Source organism: Tasmannia lanceolata, unplaced genomic scaffold (genome assembly GCF_043159265.1).
Source record: "Tasmannia lanceolata isolate RefF3 unplaced genomic scaffold, GAP_Taslan_0.1 ptg000003l, whole genome shotgun sequence".
Classification (NCBI taxonomy): Eukaryota; Viridiplantae; Streptophyta; class Magnoliopsida; order Canellales; family Winteraceae; genus Tasmannia; species Tasmannia lanceolata.
In genome coordinates this window covers 20012702-20032819 of record NW_027518680.1, presented here as the reverse complement: position 1 = coordinate 20032819, position 20118 = coordinate 20012702, and the positions used below count along the sequence as shown (strand labels likewise).

Here is a 20118-nt window from a genome sequence, read left to right as displayed (position 1 = left end):
TATCAGCACAGCCATGTCTTAATAGTAGCACTAACCCATCTCGTCTTTTATTATTTAAAGAGCTGCAAAGAATATTACAGTTCCCAAAAAGAAGACATACTTTTTTCTATATAATGCCTGCTTTCTTTATAAAATAACAAACATACCCTTACACGTGGCAACAAGAATATGCATGTTTTTTCTATATAATGCCCACTTCTATGCATATTATCTGCATTGCTCCTCCTAGTTTTTCAAGGACTGGTTTCCCAAATAACAATACCTTATTTTTTTGCAACTTAGGAAGCTTTAGCAATCAAAACTTGGCTTGATGTCGAAGTTGCTCCTGTTGAAGTTATCAACCCTCTAAATGGGGTTATCAAACTCTCAAAAGGGGGTTATCAACCTTCTTTAACAATATTTCAAAAGTGTGTCCCCCTTTGGCAATTCTCATATTTTGATGTACCCCATTGGCAATTTTTCCGATTTGTAAAACAACCACTGCCATTAAGTTGCCCACCAATCCTGATCAGTACACAGGAAATGTGCTGAAAATAGATTGAGTTTATATCGACACTTCACAGTCATCTAGTAAATCATCCATGATATTGCTGATAGAATTTTAAATATATCTTGGATGGTCATTGGATTACTGACCTCTGTCACAGAGAAGGCATGGAATCCATATGGAACTCTATTAGGTAGTTCAACAACTGCAACAGGGTCAGCTGACATTGTTTTTGCATCAATCACATTGACTTCAGATTTTCTGGCAATAAATTGAAGAGACAAACCGTTAGCTAATTGTCTTGTAAAATCTTTCAACAGAAAAACCAATGATAATGTCAACAGTGCTTATAATTTTCTCAAAAGACAGCAGTGCACGTACCTTTTAAACATATGAATAATATGAAAATGGAATTGAGGCAAATTTGATGTTTTAACTAGTAAACATAACACGGAGTAAGAACTTATCATATTTGATTTCAGGTTTCTAATATTAAATATTTAGTACCAAATAGCAATGCCACCTAACCTATCAAGGAAACTAAAGAAAGAACCATAAGAAATTAGTTCCAATGAAAAAAAAACTTGATAAAAGAATTTCAAGTTGTTAAAAATTGCTTGAATGCTCCACCTACATCTAACCAGAACATAGAGGAAGAGCTACACTGCTTATTTGATTTCAGGTTTCTAGTTCTGATTCTGAAAGTTTATGACTAAAAGCGCCAAAGCAATAGCACCTACCAAGGCAACTTAAATATCATTATAGAAACTAGTGCAAATGAGAAGAAATCTTGATAAAGGAATTCCAATTAGCTAACCGTTGCTTGAATGGTCCAGCTCTAAACTCTGATTCGAGCTTGTAGTCTAAATAACCCAATACATGACATATCCGAGATAGACACAAAATACTTCTCTGATTGGATGGCATTTTGGGAATTGTAACAGACTTTAACAGCTAGTTACAAAAGTGTAACTAAAGAGAGGAGTGCCACTACTAAAACCAGGAGTTGGAATATTATTCCCTTGCACATAATACTATTATTAGATGATTCATGGGTCTTTACAACTCCCTTTGGGGCATTAATACTTACATGTGAAGTCATTAGATCTGAGTTCGACCTCCACCTTGACTCGTGTAAGCATAAAGCTAACTTTGATTATCTTCGGCAAGTGGTTATTGCAAGGAAATTCTCAGCTAAGATCTCTCGAAGGAGGAAGTAACGATTCTTGAACTTTATTAGACTCTACAATTTTATAAATCTGTAGCTATCTGCTCCTGATTTGCTTTAAGTCGAATATTTGAGGTTTTTGCTTAAAGATTTGCTTAGATTTGTGATAATTCTTCACTGATTCATTGATTATTTTATACTTTAAGAAGGAATATTACAAGAATTTTCATAATTTGTGGTAATTCTGTTGTTAAAAGATTTGCTTAGATTTGTCTCTTCGAATCTTTTTGGGCTAATTGTGGTAACTTTTATTGGTAATTGTGTTAGTTGGGATAAAGGTAAGGCTATGTAGCTAAACAATATGTTAGTATTTCTCTTTAGAAAATCTTATATGTTTAAGCTGGTACTTCCACATATTGAAAGTGGTATGGTTATAATGTTTTGTATTCATTATTTGGATGGTCAATTGATATGATCTAGATGCTAAATATTGCATATTGCTTTGGTTCAGACTTCTTTCCGTTCTTCTACTTAGTCAATATAGAATTTTTGGTGCTAAAATTTACATCTGTGCAGGAATTCCCAAGTCCAAATGTTAAATAAAATAGCAGGTGGTGTCTATCTTAGTGTTTTACATCAGGCCCTGATATTAATATTTCTAAATTCCTTGGCTCGGTTTATTTGATTCAAGCATCACAGATTTTAGATGAGAACTGTTAACTATAGATGTGCATGACCAAAAAAAAAAGGGTTTTGGATCTTAAATTCTCCCTCTTTGGCTTTTTCTTGGGTCAAAAAGGAATATTAGGTGGTTTTTCTTTTCTTTAGAATGTTGATTTTTGTCTTTTTAGGAATGAAATGTGTATAGATGCCTTACTTATTAAAGAATGAATTGTAAAAAAAAAAATTATAATAGATTGGAATTCTTTAACATCCATTGCATCACGGAGAATAGCAAGTAAGGATTTATTTCATCAAGACTAAGACTAGGGAATGCAACAGCCATCCGTAGTCCTCTTGCCGAGTTCAATCTGGGTCTCTTCCTAATGTGGCCACGATGGGGAAAATCCCCTCGACGGAATCCCACCACCTAAAACCTTCTCAGATCTGAAGCTTCATGGGCGTCTCAACAAAACCCACTTCGTAGAATATTTTTCTTCTTCTTCTTCCTACCAACAAAACCCATTCAAGTCCTGTTTCCAGGGACTTGTAAGGCCCGTTGACAGAGACAAACCCCTCTTCATCACACACCCCTTCCCTGCGGAATCGAATCCATCAGATCCAACTCTTCCTCGCTGAAACCCCAATCGAAGATTAGCAGAGGAAAATCTGGTTTCTGGTTGCTATCCGAGTCCCGACCCCCTCCCCGCCACTGGTCCCACCCCGACGACCTGCTTCTCCGTGCCGGAATCTTCAGATCGGTGCCTTTCCCTGCCGGAATCTTCAGATCTGACTGTTCACCGGAGCTGTGAAGAGTATTCGGAAGTTCCAGATCTGAGAGATCTGATCCTTTTTCGACCCCAATCTGATGAATCGTCGCAGGATCTTGTAGATCGGCCAGATTTTTCAACGATCCAGAGCTGCCAAAAGTAGTTGGAAGTTTCAGATCTGCGAGATTTGATCCTTTTTCGACATCTCTCTGATGAAAAATCCTCATAGGATCTTGTAGATCCTAAGGGTTCTGTGACTGGCAACCAGATCTCCGGCAGAATCGACGGCGAGGCGAGCAACATCCATCACCGGCGCCGGAGGCCACCACACGTGTGCAGAAATCTGAGGCAGGAAATATCTCCTCATCTATCTCCTCAACTGCCATGTCAGTCACGAAGGCTTGACAGGTTACCGAGAGATCCGGCCTCGTCGCTCCGAGCACCGGCGACGGAATCCGGCAGGTGCTCTCCGGCGAAGAGACTCCATCCAGATCCGGGCCCTGTTTCTGAATCCGGAACCGTAGATTCAACTCCGGTGATTTCCAGACGGCAAGCATACTCACGACGTTGGGCGGATCGCCGGAATTTGCTTTAGATTCCGGGATCAGAGTTCCGTACAGGGATTCTTGTAGACGGCGGCATCTTTGGATTCCTCCTCTGTATCATCTTCCTCTTCGTCTCCAGTTCCCTCTGACTCGGTGTCTTCCTCCCTCTCGGTTTCCTTTTGGGGATCCGATTCAGAATCCGGCGGATCCAAAATATTTGGAGGGCGACAAATTTTGCTGGGTGGTGGTTTATATGAAATCCGGCGGGATCAGCCGTGGAGTGGGAGCGAACTCTAGATGGGCCACTGGGGCGAATCTAACCCCGCTTGGAGTCCGGAGACTCCAACCTGAACCTAGTAATTTGGGCGCCCGGACGGACTGTGGGCATCCGTTACGGCTGGGGCCGACCGATGAGGTGAGTCTCCAGATTCTCCGAGCTGAAGAGGCGGCTTGGATTCCCGTACGAACTAGGAAAAACAGACGTCTGGAGAATGCCTTCCACCGAAGACAAAGTCGAGCCTTGGGAGACTGGAGATGCCACAGGTGTACTTTCCGGAATTTTAGCAGGAGGGCCAGCTGCTGGAAATGTCACAAACCTTGGTCCAGTTTGGACTTCAATTTTCCCGGACGACACTTACAGAGAGCGGCTCCGGTGGTGAGTTGTCCGCTTCCTCCTCACCCACAGGAGCTCCCTGCTGAGACAGTTAGATCGGAGTTTTTGCTTCCTGCGACTTCAGAAGGGGTAGCTTTCAACATTGAGGTAGTCCCCCTTAAATCTATCAGTAATGCAGATTTGGGGTTATGGGGGAAGATGAAGGAGGGTTGGGATGGTGATCTGGATGCCTTGGAGATATGGCTTGTTCAGAATAGCAGTCAAGGGAGTGAAGCAGTGGTGTATAAAATTGCTCCTCTTGAACTACACATTGCCATCCCTGCAGGTGCTAATCGTTCGAATTTGATCAGAGACTGGAGTTCTTCCTCCGATTCTCCTTTGGCAGACCTGCAAATTTGGGATATAAAATTTCCTAAGGGGGAGAAGTCGGCCTGGTGGAAAATAGAAGGCGTTCCGCCTGAAGCTTGGTGTGCAGACAATTTTCGGCGCATCGGTAAAAAATTAGGCCAGGTGGTGGAGGTGGATGTCTCATGTTATGCTGGTTCCGGATATGGGGTGGGTAGGTTGAAGATCGTAACTGCAGGTCGCCCTGGAAATGAACTATCTATACAGAGCTCTATCGATGGCACCCTTCGCTGGATTCTCGCCTCCCGGGAAATTGATGAAGGTGAAAAGCACTGTGTCAATTTACCAGCTTTTGCTACAGATGAGATGCCGGGTGAGGAGGAGGAGGTAAATCATCATTGTGCCATCAATGAAGACCCACCGTTCATGAATGAAGTCCAGCTTGCATTTAATGCACCCATTGTCGTCACAGAGATCCTCTCAGAGTCAGCCTTCAATGTCACCAACCCCGGACTGGTGGATTCCGCGCTCCCTCCAATCGCCTCTACTCGGGTTCAGCAGGAGTTGCCGGATCTCCACCTTTCATCTGAGGCAAATGTTCCAATTCAAACAGAGGGTCCCACACAGGCAATCAGGTGGCACAGTGCTGATCGGCCTATTCAGGGACTTCCCTACTCCGATTCTCCGTACTCCCAGGTCCACAGCTACGCAGATATTTTATCCATCTTATCTTCTCCGTATCAAAGAGACTCCTCTCGAGTGGGTGTTAGTATTGTGCTCGCTTCGGAGCGCGAGGAAATTGATACACAAGGGGTTGGTGAAAAAGTCAGCTGGGATTCTTCGCTGGCGGATCTTGGGTCCCAGGAAGGGGAGAGGGATTTCGGGCCTCATCACGTATGTCCTGGCTCACTCACCCCCTCCTCTTCGGCAGCTTTGAGCTCTACCCAGATGAATCTTATTTCCAATTTCAGTACATCGGGTAACAATCGATCTTATTATGCGACAGCAGAGGAGACTGGGGTCAGCCAATTGAGAGGACCTAAGACAATAAATCCCACCAGCAGATGTTTCTTTTTACCTAGAGAAGACTGTTTTTCCCTTCAGTGCCGGGTGGGACATAGGGTGGTGCTATTTGACAATCGTTGCTGGGGTGATATGAGTTCTTTATTCTACTGTACCCCTAGGGGGCGGCCCTTTTGTTCCCTGGTCCAGGTTTCAATCGGCAACTACTCCCATCCTCCTTCTCCAAGATGGTGTAGCAAGGCAGTCCTCCAGCCCCTGCTTTGTGCCCCATCACTCTCTTCTTCTCGGGTTGAATCAGGCCCAGTTACTATCCATCAGGTGATTGAATTGATGGTGGATCATACAGTGTCTATCAGCTCCCACTTGGGCCTAGTTTATCCGGGGCCGGCTGAAGATTACCGATCCAACATAAAGGCGGCAGAATTGAGGGAGGTCGATGTAGTGTCATCTCCTGCACCTATATCCGACGCAAATCTGAAACGTACGGAGAGAGAATTGATACGGCTTCATTCAGATATCAATTATGACTCTGGCTCGCATAGCAGTGGTCTCAAGCGTACGAAAAAAGGAAGAAAAATTGGAGTTGGGGAGGGGAGGATCTAACCGCACTCTAGTTGTTGATGAAGATTCTATCCTGGAATATCAATGGCTTGGGCTCTCGAGAGAAACGAATTCAAATAAAAGCAATAGTTAAACACCGGCGACCCGAGGTGGTGTGTCTACAGGAAACTAAGATGGAACAAATCAGTTCCATAGATATGAGTAGCATGGGGTTCAACTCTGATTGGAATTTTACTTTCGTAGCATCTAAAGGAGCTTCAGGGGGTATCTTGGTGGCATGGGATACAGTCTTGTGGGCCAGCTCAGATGTTTGGCGAGGGGTCTTCTCACTATCTGTAGCCTTCCGCAAATGTAACGATCAATCAGAATGGTTATTCACAGGCGTCTATGGTCCTTTGTCCCCTTCCGACAAGTGTTCTTTTTGGGAAGAATTAAATCAGAGGCGTGGCCTATGTTCCGCTCCTTGGTGTATTGGGGGGGATTTCAACGAAGTTCTAGATTCACGAGATCGAATTGGGGGTCAGCGCATTACTGTAGGTATGAGAAATTTTGCTGATTTTATCGCAAACAACGAACTAGTCGATTTACCGTTGGGCGGTGCATCCTTCACATGGGCAAGAGGTACGAACCGGAGCCGGCTTGATAGGTTTCTTTTATCGGGCGACTGGTTGGCAGGTATCTCAGAAGTTTACCAGCAGGCATTACCCCATTCTGTCTCCGATCATTGCCCTCTTCTTTTGTCCCCTAAAATGGAGTCCTGGGGCCCCCCTCCCTTCCGATTTGAATTAGCTTGGCTGGAAAATCCCCTGTTGGAGGCTCAATTAGTCCGTTGGTGGGCGGACTGTGCCTTCTCGGGACCCAGTGATGTCGTCATTGGCAAAAAATTAAGGTTTATCAAAGGGAAATTAAAAGCATGGGATAAGGAGCAGAAAGAGATTACCCTCGGCAGGAAGAGGGTCCTTGAGGACCGATTGTTGGAGATCCATTCATTGGCTGATAGTGGATCGGCAACGGCGGAGGATTTTGAGCAACAAGGCAGGCTTATCCAAGAACATAAAGAGTTGTTAAGGCTTGAAGAAATCTCATGGCGGCAAAAATCCCGAGTCAAGTGGTTGATGGAGGGGGATAAAAATACAGCCTTCTTCCATGCCATAGCCAGTACTCGCAGACGAAGGAACCGAATTGAATCTTTAGAGGTGGAAGGGGTTGTTATCTCGGACCGGGAGAGGATTATTGCGGAAACTATTGCATTCTACCGTTCTTTGTACTCCGCTGACGGACTTCTTCGCCCAATACCCCAAGACATTTGTTTCTCAACTTTGAGCCTGGAAGCTTCTGCTGGATTGGAAATCCCCTTCTCTGAGGAGGAAATCCGAATCGCTCTATTCTCTCTAGCTCAGGATAAAGCCCCTGGCCCTGATGGATTTTGCTTGGCTTTCTTTCAGACGTGTTGGGACACAGTCAAATCGGATCTTATTCGTTTCTTCCTAGAATTTTTTGAGGGTGCTATTCTCGACAAGGGGACGGGGGCGACTTTTCTAGTCCTTATTCCAAAAATTGATGGAGCATCCAAAGTATCAGATTTTCGTCCGATTAGCTTGGTGGGCAGCCTATACAAGGTGCTTGCGAAGGTGCTGGCGGACCGTATCAAAGTGGTTCTTCCATCCATTATATCGGTAAATCAGAGTGCTTTTATAGGCAAGCGTCAAATTCTTGATTGTTCCTTAACATCAAATGAGGCAATTGACTATTACCGACGGTCAGGGGAAGGCGGCATCTTATGTAAGCTTGATATGGAGAAAGCATATGACCGTGTGGATTGGGCCGCTTTAGATTATCTTATGGGTCGTATGGGTTTTGGGGAAAAGTGGAGAGGGTGGATCCGGAATTGCTTATCATCTGCATGGTTTTCCGTTCTAATTAACGGCTCAGCAAAAGGATTCTTCAAATCCTCTAGAGGATTGCGGCAGGGCGATCCTCTCTCTCCATTTCTTTTCTTGATAGTGGCCGAATCCTTATGCAGTATACTGAAAAAGGGAAGTGATATGGGGCTATATAGAGGTTTCCTAATTGGGACCAATAAGGTGGAAGTCTCGCTGCTTCAGTTTGCGGATGATACCCTCCTGTTCTGTTCCCCGGTCCTCTCCCAGCTTCTCAATCTGAAAGCCATGCTTCGGTGTTATGAGATGGTCTCAGGTCAACGATCCAATTTTGGTAAATCTCGGTTGTATGCGATTAATGTATCTGAGAGTGAGGCTTCATCCTTCGCCGGAATTATGGGGTGTGGTCTAGATGTCTTTCCCGCTACCTATTTGGGTCTCCCTCTCGGGGTGGGCCGTCCGAGACACACCCTATGGACTCCTATTATACAAAGGATTGAGCGTCGGTTGGCCACATGGAAGCGCCGTTTGGTTTCCAAAGGAGGTAGATTGGTGCTTATAAAGGCTGTTCTCTCTAATATGCCGATTTATTTTCTATCCCTTTTTCATTGTCCAGCTTCTGTTGCTGAGAGCATCGAGCAAATTCAGAGACGATTTCTGTGGGGCGGTTCAAGGACTTCCAAAGGGGTCTCCCTTCTTAAATGGAGTTTAGTCTGTTCTCCAATTAAAAAAGGAGGTTTGGGTATCAGGAGAGTCCAGCTCTTTAATCAGGCCCTTATGGGTAAGTGGTTGTGGAGATATGGAGAAGAACAATCCTCTTTGTGGGTTCGGGTCATTGACAGTAAGTATGGTTCATCTCATGGGAATTGGGACTCTGTTGATACTTTCAAAATCAAAGGAATCACGGTATGGAGGGACATATTGCGTTTGAAGACCGTTTTTGCCCCTGGAGTTCGCTTCAGAGTCTATAGGGGGGATCGAATTCGGTTTTGGCAGGACCCTTGGTGTTCGTCCCATTCTCTCCGAGTTTTGTTTCCTGACTTATATATCGTATCTTCTCAGAAAGAAGCTTGGGTATCGGAATGTTTCGAACGGGTCCAAGGGCAAGTGGAGTGGATTCCTAAGTTTCGTCGAGCCTTCTTTGTCCGGGAGTTAAGCGATTACAACGCCCTCATCTCCTTATTGAACTCTTACTTCATCAAGTCTTCGGGCATAGATCGTCGTATTTGGATTTGGAATCCGTCGGGGATTTTCTCTGTTAAATCTTTTTATCTCCATCTGATCCCCACTCTAATGGAGCATGCGTCCTCCGCGGTTTGGCGCCTCGCATGCCCCCCAAGAGTTGCTTTCTTTGGGTGGTCGGTTAGCAGGGGACGAATTCAGACGATAGATTTCTTACGAAAAAGAGGAATGTGGCTGGTTGATCACTGCCCCCTATGTCTATCCGCCGGGGAATCCATCGACCACCTATTTATACATTGCCAGGTTGCTTCATATATTTGGGGTCAGCTCTTTTCTAGATTTGGAGTCAGTTGGGTTGCTTCCAATTCTATGGCCGAATTTATTAGGAGTTGGGACTGGGCTCCGTGGAAGAGGAAAGGTAGAATTTTGTGGAAGATGTGTCTCTTAGCCTCCTGGTGGTTCTTGTGGAAAGAGCGGAATGCGTGGGTCTTTGAAGGGAAAGTCAGGTCCCCATATTGGATTTATATACAGGTGGTAGCAGCGGTCATCTCCTGGGCCCGTTCACTTCCTCTTTTTCGTTTTGTTTCTGCGTATGCCCTTTGGGAAGGGTGGTCAACCATATGCATGGAATCGGTTACCAAAGTGCAATCTCGACCCTCATGGTCCCCCCCGCCACCGGGGTCTCTGAAGCTCAATTTTGACGGTTCCTCTATCGGTAACCCAGGGGCGGCTGGAGTGGGGGGGTTATGTCGGAATCACAAAGGGGAAGTCATTTGGGCCTATTCAGGGCCTCTTGGATTTGCCGACTCGTCTGAGGCGGAGGTTCGAGCCGTTCACAGTGGGATTCTTTCCATGCCTCGCTTGGAGTGCGACAGTCTGATAGTCGAAGGCGATTCCGTAAATGTTATTCGCTGGCTTTCGGGAGATGCTTCTCCCCCTTGGAGATTTGTGCCTTTCTTTGAGGAGATAGAGGATAGAGGAAAGGGCTACTCCATGGTCTTTCAGCATGTCCGGAGATCGGCCAATGTGGCAGCCGACTCTCTGGCTAAAAGTGGTGTTTCTCGGGCCGAAATGGAGTGTTTTGACTATCTCCCCCCTTGAGTCATTGTCTTGCTATTTTATTTGCTCATTGTTCCGACAGGACCATCTCGGTTCTGCTTATTCATATATATAAATATATATTCTGTTGCCTTCTTCAAAAAAATAGATTGGAATTCTTTACATCTCAACAGACACTATTTTCTTTTCATTTTCAACAAGTAAGTGGGATTTCTGGTTTAGACGACACTCAAGCTTAATTTGATAAATCGTACCACCTTTACATGTTTGTAAGCCCTTTCATCATATATGTATACTAATCTATGTTACATGGATTTTTCTGAATGGGCAAAGAATCCGAGTTGGACACGTCTCGGATTCCAATATAGAAACAATTTAAACGATTTAGAATCCATGTGGAGGCACTGGAGAAGATATTGAGGCTTTGTGACTCAACCTTGAGGTTGCAGGTTCAATCTTACCTACCAAAAAAAGGATAAATTCATAAACATTACAGGTATCCCCAATAGAAAAATAAATATTAAAAAATAAAATATTATTAGAAATAGTGTTTATTCGTCCTTAATAGTCTAAAAGGCATCAGAAATATCCGTCGCTAAAACTCGCTTATTTTTTAAAACAAATACACAAAATAAACGGCGACAAACATTTAACCATCGCTATATATATAGTGTTGGTGAGCTTAAGCGCCCCAATCACATGGGTCCCACATTTTCTGTGGTGATCCAAACCATTCATTTGCAAGGCCCTATCATAGATAGGGTGTGTACTAAAAATCAGCTCCATAGGATCATCCTAACCCCTCCATTTGTGGAGGACAAAAATGGGCAGATTTGTGGACAAATAATGTCTGTCCATTTTGACCTCCACAAATGGATGGGTTAGGATGATCCTATGGAGCTGATTTTTGGTACACACCCCATCTATGTAAGGGCCTTTCTAATGAATGCTTTGGATCATCCTAACAAAGTAGGCCCCAATGTGATTGGGCGCTTAAGCTCACAAACACTTTCCTCATATATATATATATATATATATATGCGGAATAAGATTGTGCGGTCGACCGCACCTAAGCTTAGGTGCGGTCGAGGGCCCAACCACATGGGTCCCACATTTTTTGTGCTGATCAAAACCATTCATTTGCAAGGTCTCATCATAGATAGGGTGTGTACAAAAAATCAGGTCCATTGGATCATCCTAACCCCTCCAAAAGTGGAGGGAAAAATTGGGCAGATTTGTTGCAAACGGTGTCTGTCCATTTTGCCCTCCACTTTTGGATGGGTTAGGATGATCCTGTGGAGCTGATTTTTTGTACATACCCCATCTATGCAAGGGCCTTTCAAATGAATGCTTTGGATCATCCTAACAAAGTGAGCCCACATGAGTTTGGCGCCCTCGACCGCACCTAAGCTTGGTGCGGTCGACCGCACACTCCTTTTCCTCTATATATATATATATATATATATATATATATATATATATATATATATAGCAATGGACAATTTCCGTCACAAGAAATTTTTTTTAATTTTCTACAAACAAAATAAATTCATCTTTGACGACTAAAAAGTTTGTCGTCTTTCCCTTAATATAGGGACAGATAAAATAATGATGCAACATCCGTCACTATAATTTTTTCGCGACGCTTTCTGTTGCAATGGCTATATTCTGACGCTAATTACTATTTCTGACGATTTTTCCTTCTTTGGCAACGGATTTTAGCCGTCGCATAAGATGGTTTTTTCTAGTAGTGTCCCAACCCCTTGAGTGAACATCAAAGATTTGATTGGAAATCTTTCACCTTAATCGTCTCCTCTTCGTTGTGTCTAAATTATATAGATCAATTTTCAGTGGCATCTAAGAGAGAAGATTGTGCCCTTGGTTACTTTCCGCCATTTAAGTTTTTATCGAATTTGATTTTTTTCATTGTTGCCGAGTCAACTGGATTTTGAGAACCCTTCGATTCATCATCTTCTCTGGGTTTCCTTTGGACATGAGTTTCTATCATTCCTCACATTCGACTGGACTGTGAAGATGAGGGGTGCAACTTGGGTCTGGTTTTACCCGACCCAAAAATAGCAGGGGTCGGTTTAGAAATCATGGGTGTTGGGTAGGGTCGGGTTTTAGTTTAAAAACTGACGTATGGCAAGAGGATTAGTATTTTCCTTTCTTTCTTTCCCACTAGGATTAGTAACTTTCTTTCTTTGTTTTGGTAGAGAATTTTATTTTGTTAGTAGCTAGGTTTACTTTTCTAATTATATTTGTTTCTTAATGTTGTAGGATTCTAGGCATTACTTTATTTAAGAGATTGTAACCTGTGAGTTTGAATCAATCAATGGAATATATCAAAGTTTCTCTCTTTACCTTTTTCTCCTTTCTATTGGATTATAGGGTTCCTATTCTTCTTCCTAGTGGATTCTAGGGCAATCTTTGGATCGTCGCTTCGGGTGCGATTCCACATTTGATCCGCTGCGTTAAAAACACGGCTCAATGTTGGGAAGGGTCAGGTTTAAAGAAAAAAAACATGAAACCCGAAACCCGACCCGACTTCTGTAGGTGTACTATGACAATTTTAATTATCTCTTGAATAACATAGCAAATTATTTCTCAATATAATGATATAATTGTTTTCATTGAGGTGATCATGTTTGTGATATGGAAATATAGTTTCCTTCTTAAATTTATACACTTGATTACATAAATTTAGAGATTTTTGGAGTGAAGATTTGTGTTTTTTTCCGGATTGAGGACTGATGGAAAATCGTTCAGCAAAAGGAGGGCTGTTAGTATTTCGGATGAAACTGAAGATTTTTCAGGTGTTTTTCTTCTTCTTAGTTTGATCTATTAATATTGATATCTCTAGGTTAATGTTACAGAGAAGAAAAAATGTTACCCCTCATTTTTTTTCCTATTTCATCTCTTAACAAGTTGGCTGAATTTATGAATTTCAATTTTTTCTTGAATAAATGAAAATTGGAATTCATAATCAAACAGAGGCTATTGCAAGTGGGACTTCATATTTTTTTGTCTCAGCATTATTTTCTGAGGGGCTAGGTTGAATTTATTTAGAGAAATGAGAAAAAAAGTAATCTTGAGACTTTAATAGCTTCCATTATGTTAATCTCTTTGTTAGATTTTTTTTTTTTCTTGGGAAGATCTCAAATTTATGTTTACCTTGAGGGATTTGTTGAATGTATAAAAGAGAATGCAGGACAAATAAAAAACTGAAATCTTTTTGTAGACATTGTGTTCTCCTTTTTATTTCTCTATCACAGCCCAATTTGGTTATTTATTTTTTTATTTGTTTTTTATTTTTCCTTGTGTGTGAAAGCGAATATTTTTGTCAATATTAAAAAGGGCAATGACCACACAAATTTTGGATGCACTGTATTGCCATGCTTACCAGTTTCTAATGTATATATGAGACCAAATAGGATTGATCTAAACCATTCATGTGGTAGACTTCACCATACATGCTTCGATTCCTAAAAACATTATGATCGGGGTGATCCTAACTGATCCTGTCAACCCCCCCAACCGAGAAGCGTGGAAGTAAACAGCGACCGCGTGCCTATGGTTGACCCAAAAACACGCAAGGTCGGTTTCGATTTACAATGACTAGCACAAGTTATTAACTAAAACCCACGGTTAATAAAAATAAAAATTTCATCAAGTGCTCTACTAGTTCCATTCCATAATGATTGAATAATCCCAAACAACGACATAACTAATTCTTTCACATAGTTCAATACGGAATGAAATGAAATAAATAAAGGTTCTTCTAACTCATAAAATAACTAAATCATTTATTAGAATCTCCATCTTCATACTACTCTTCTACGTTCGACGGTCTCTCGCTGGAAATCCTAAGCCTTCGGATCATCTGAAAATTTTAATGTGAGGAGTGAGATCACGCTCAGCAAGAGATTATATCCCTTACTTAGCCGAGACAAGTATGCCACAATAAAAACATTAAACGAAAATCACTGAGAAAATCATTTCACAATTTAAGAAGAAATATGCAACCTCTCAAAAAATCTACAAACCAAATAGTTCAATCATTTTGGAAACTATGCATATTTGATAACCAAAATAAGTAATTAAAGCATTGCACTTTAAGATGAGAAAGCAATTTAAGCATTGAAACAAACTAAACACTTCTATTTGCATTTTGGAAAGCACTTGGAAACTACAGTCACTGGGACTACGATTTCACTAAGTCACCACTTTGTGGCGAGCACAATTCACTTTCACTTTGGAGTCACTACCATATGGTCACTAAAACTTGATCATGTGTCCGCGATTAACCCCCATTGACAGGATCTTATGTAGGCAACTGAGAATCTATAAAACAAAACATTAAAATAAATGTTATTCGATGTACTATACACTTTTAGAAATCAAATACTAATACGAGTAATCCCAATCCACATATTTTTACAATATTGCATGCTTGTCTCTTATCATTTAAAACATGGGTGTACTACAATCTCAATAGAATTTCTATTTGGAAACATTTTTCAATTATCATAAAGACATAGATTTTTAAAGAAAGAATTATTTCGAAATCAATTTACAATTGTCTAACAATTCATTTAAATAATAGTCCTTGGAGTAGGTTAAGAAAAATAATAAAGTAAGAGGTATAACCACTTACCTTCTTCGATGCCTTAACAAAGTCCAAATAACTCTTTTAAGAAAGTCATCTTTCCAATCCCTCGAAGATCGAAATCGAATATCCTATCAAATAATGTTCTTATAATTAAAATACACTTAAAATGGTTAATTTTGAGTGCAAGAGAATGTTCGCGGTATTAAATTAGATTAGGTCAACCAATCCCCTATTTGGTCAACCGACCGTCAATTTTAGGCCCAAAATCCTAAATCCAAATCCCACAACACCAATTTACAAAGCCATGTCCGCAATTTCCATTTTAAGGTGCACTATTAGATATGTAAAGTTATTGTATAAAACAAAATATTTATTGAGTTAATGAGTAAAACGTAATATATTACTCATAAGGTCTAATCTTATACTTAGAGTTTCCGTGTAAGTAAAACGAAATACTATTAGTATCATTGTCTAAAATGTAATACACTATCCAATTAAAGGTTTCTTTAAAAGAAATTTGACAAAGTTATTATATAAAAAATAATTTTGACAAGGTCTACCTGTAAAATGTAATTTTCATAAAGTCTGCCATGAAACAATAATTTTTCATGAAGTTTATGATCTAAAAAGTAATACTCACAAAGTTTGCCATCTATACGTAATTTTTTTTATAAAGTTAAGGGAAAATGACCAAATGAAAGGACTTTCTACTGACTATGACATATGAAGAGGGGAGACTTGGAAATAACCAATCTATAGTGATGGTGACTGGTTTGCAAGGGTTTAGGACAAAAATACCCTCATTTTTAAAATACCGTCACCTCTCTCTCTCTCTCTCTCTCTCTCTCTCTCTCTCATGGGATGATCCCAACCATCAATTAGAGGGTCAGAATTCCTCTCTCTTTCTCTCTCATGGGATGATCCCAACAGTCCATTAGAGGGCTCTCTCTCTCTCTCTCTCTCTCTCTCTCGTGGGATGATCACAACCGTCCATTAGAGGGCCCCAATGCCCCCCTCTCTCTCATGGGATGATCCCAACCGTCCATTAAAGGGCCACAATGCCCCCCTCTCTCTCATGGGATGATCCCAACCGTCTATTAGAGGGCCACAATTCCTCTCTCTTTCTCTCTCATGGGATGATCCCAACAGTCCATTAGAGGGCCACAATGCCCCCCCTCTCTCTCTCTCTCGTGGGATGATCCCAACCGTCCATTAGAGGGCCCCAATGCCCCCTCTCTCTCATGGGATGATCCCAACCGTCCATTAAAGGGCCACAATGCCCCCCTCTCTCTCATGGGATGATCCCAACCGTCTATTAGAGGGTCACAATGCCCCTCTCTCTCGCATGGGATGATCCCAACCGTCCATTAGAGAGCCACAATGCCCTCTTTCTCTCATGGGATGATCCCAACCGTCCATTAGAGGGTCACAATGCCCCTCAGGTTCGTGCACCTCTCTCCGGTATCCTCTTATTCTGAGTGAACCTCCTCTCAAAGGTTGGTAGTCTCTCCTTCTCAGTTATTTAAACCCCTAATTTTTTTAGAAATCTATAGTTTAAAGCCTTAAAGTTTGGTTTAAACCTCAAATTTTCCCCAAATTTTTCACAGATTATTGGTTTAAACCTCCAAGTTTGGTTTAGAAATTTAGTTTAGAAAACCCTATATTTTCCCAAATTAGTTGAGAAAACCGTATATTTTGGAAAATCAATTTAGAAAACTCTATAATTTTCCCAAATCAGTTTAGACTCAAATCAATAAGTTAGGGTTGGTACTCTCTCTCTCTTTCAGTTTGGAAAATCAGCAACTAAAACCCTAATTTTTTTTTAGAAATCTATGATTTAAAGCCCTAAAGTTTGGTTATGTTTTTTAGAAATATATGGTTTAAAGTCGTAAAGTTTTGTTTGAAACCCTAATTTCTTAGAATTGTATGGTTTAGAGCCATAAAGTTTGGTTTAAACTCCTAATTGCTTCCAATTTTTTCACAATTTTTTTTCGACTCACAATTACAGACAACTTCTTCCCGCCGATGTATTCAAATGATACCGCATCCTTTACAAAGCCGTCGACGTGTAAGATAAAAGAAGCTCTTCGTTCTACCGTTCTTCTGTTTACACAAAATTAAACCATTGTCAAAATAACCAATTGAAAAAAAATCATTCCAATTAACAAGTAAAGCAGCAATTTTAGAATTATGCACAACTTCAACCACTACTAAATCTCCATAAAACAACATAAACCACTACTAAGATAATTCGGGCCACTTTTAAACACTCTAGACCACTACTAAGTCATGACAAGGAAATATGAACCACTGCTTACCCTATATAAACCACTTATAAATTCTATAAACCACTGTTAAGCCAATATAAACCACTTATAAACACTCTAAACCATTGGTAATCCTAAATAAACAACTTATAAACACTCTAAAACCACTGGTAAGTCTATATAAACCACTTATAAACACTTTAAACCACTGATAGGGTTATATAAACCACTTATAAACACTATAAACCACTAATAAGCCACTCTAAAACCACTGGTAAGTCTATATAAACCACTTCTTACCCTGTATAAACCATGTATAAACACTCTAAACCACTGATAAGCCTACATAAACCACTTATAAACAGTCTAAACCACTGATAGGCTTATATAAACCACTGTTTACCCTATATAAACCAGTTGTAAAACTCTAAACCACTGATAAACTTATATAAACCACTTACAAACACTATAAACTACTTCTTACCCTGTATAAACCATGTATAAACACTCTAAACCACTGATAAGCCTACATAAACCACTTATAAACAGTCTAAACCACTGATAGGCTTATATAAGCCACTGTTTACCCTATATAAACCAGTTGTAAATACTCTAAACCACTGATAAGCTTATATAAACCACTTATAAACACTATAAACTACTTCTTACCCTGTATAAACCAATGATAAACACTCTAAACCACTGATAAACCTACATAAACCACTTATAAACACTCTAAATCACTGATAGGCTTATATAAACCACTGTTTACCCTATATAAACCAGTTGTAAACACTCTAAACCACTTATAAGCCTATATAAACCACTTATAAATACTATAAACTACTGCTCACCCTGTATAAATCATTTATAAATCCTTATAAACCAATTATAAACACTCTAAACCACTGGTAAGCCTTAATAAACCACTAATTACGATTATAAACCACTACGGAGGATTCTTAACCAAAGAAGCTATATAAACCACTTATAAACACCCACTTCAGTACCGGTTTATGGTAGTAAAATACTGGTTAAACTTAAGAAATTAGTGGTTTACAGAAAAATAACAATGATTATAAAGTGTTTAAAGTAATTTAAATAAGATTAAATAGTGATTGAAGGCTTTCTGCAATGGAAGACAGTAGTTTAACATGGAAAACTTTCATTCAAGTTTATAAACATGCCTTATAATGGAAAGAGAGGGGAGAGGGGTAAAAATACACACCTTTCCATTAAATGGAAGCTTTCTGCAATGGAATGGTGGTTTCTAGTGAAGATTTTTAAAATTTCCAAATCCAATAACGTTTTTTTCCAATATTTGTTGAAAATGGAGGCGTTGTACAATGCAATGAAGGGTTAGGAAGGCTTTCACATCTAAAAATGAGGTTTTCAGCAATAGAATGGAGCTTTTGGCATCTAACAATGGAGGTTTTTGGGTTTCAAAAATGGAGGTTTTTGGGTTTTTCATACGTACGTTTTTTTGGTAGGTGGGAGGAAGAAGAAGAAGAGGGAAAAAGGTGGGTTTTGGGATTTGTTTTTCTCTAAATGCAATCATTTCAAAAAGGTGATTTGATAGGGGGAGAGAGAGAGAGAGAGAGAGAGAGAGAGAGAGAGTCAAGGGCATTTTAGTCATATGCACTCTTGATTGGTGATTTAGAAAACACCCCTCTTGAAATGTCATAGTCAGTAGAAACCCCTTCTATTTGGTCATTTTCCCTAAAGTTAATGATATAAAAAGTAATGATTACAAAGACTTTCCATGAAAGCAACTTGTGGGACCCGATCCCGCGAGAGGGGTGGGGCGCGAGCCGCCGCGCTCTCTCTCTTGGTCTCTCGTACCCACGCGATTGGCGTGTGCCTTTTAATGTTGATTTGAATTAATCTTTCCTGTGAACTTGGGATCACTAAGGCAATCCGAATTCCACACGAAAGAGACTGACAGAGTCGCCACCTAGATGTGGGATCTAGGACCCGTAATTAACCAGAAATCTAGACTCGCTACCTGGTTACGAGAATGGAAGGTATGGGGAGTTATCCGCCACATGCACCATTCCTGCCCGATAATCGGTCTTCGATTCCAAAAGCTAACTCTTTTAAATTTATTTTAAATGGCTCATTCAACTCTATGTTAATGTGCGAACTAAGTGGCATGCATCCTATGATCTAATTTCAATGTGAATCCTAGATGTGTATCTTGATTTATTAATTTGTCTGGATTCAATCTAAGTGAAAGTTCTCCTAGAATTCTAATTTCATGGAAAATCCTAAGTGATTTGATTAAGCATTTACAAGAAAATTAATATACAAAACACCACAATTTGTTTGTGGTGCCGACTCGCGGGTGGTATGCCATCAGACATCCAAGCTGCCTACGTACCCAAGCCTCACTGGGATCAGAGTCGACGTAGTTCGGTGCACCTAAGCTAAGCTACTTATGCCTAACTCAACTAGGACACCGACCTAGACGGGATTGACTGTTTCAACAGTTTTAGGAGAAATTATTTAATTCAAGTTGAGGATTTTATTATCTTAGGATTTCATCTAAGATGCTATATGATTCTCATCTAAATGCAAATGGTCCCTTAGACTAATGCAGGTTTGCCTACATCCTAGTTTACTAGGCTTGTCCTAGGGAAAGATTGGGTGACTAGTGTAACTAGACCTATGGCACGGTTGCTATACATAGCAAACGTCCGTGATGAGGCTGGACTCCTAACTCTAGGACTCCCTAAAACCTAAGACTCCCTAAAACTTAGGACACGACACGACCCGACACCATTGTTCCTAAATTGGGCTCTAAGGGTTCTTACGACGGAAACCATAATCCAATGGTTCCGAGAGACACGAGATGAATCGAGATGATGAATAGTGTGAGGGAATGGGAAAGATAGAGAAAGGTGCGACTGAACTTGGGAGTGCCAAATTGCCTACGTACCCCGTGAT

At 40.8% G+C, this 20118-nt stretch overlaps 1 protein-coding gene across 3 annotated transcripts in view; it reads left to right on the top strand.

Annotated features, from left to right (window-relative positions):
* Positions 1 to 1568: 1568 nt before the first annotated feature.
* Positions 1569 to 20118, top strand: part of LOC143853584 (D-amino-acid transaminase, chloroplastic-like) — a 33207-nt gene continuing 14657 nt past the window's right edge. The window contains exon 1 of one of the 3 annotated variants that reach the window (XM_077363382.1): positions 1569 to 1703. Coding sequence is in view for 1 of the 3 variants with exons in the window: in XM_077363381.1 (XP_077219496.1) it covers positions 13089 to 13109 (21 nt within the window). In the remaining 2 variants the exon portion in view is untranslated. Of the gene's footprint in view, positions 1704 to 13054; positions 13110 to 20118 lie in introns of those variants that run through there. The other 2 variants (XM_077363381.1, XM_077363383.1) reach the window with 2 other exon arrangements.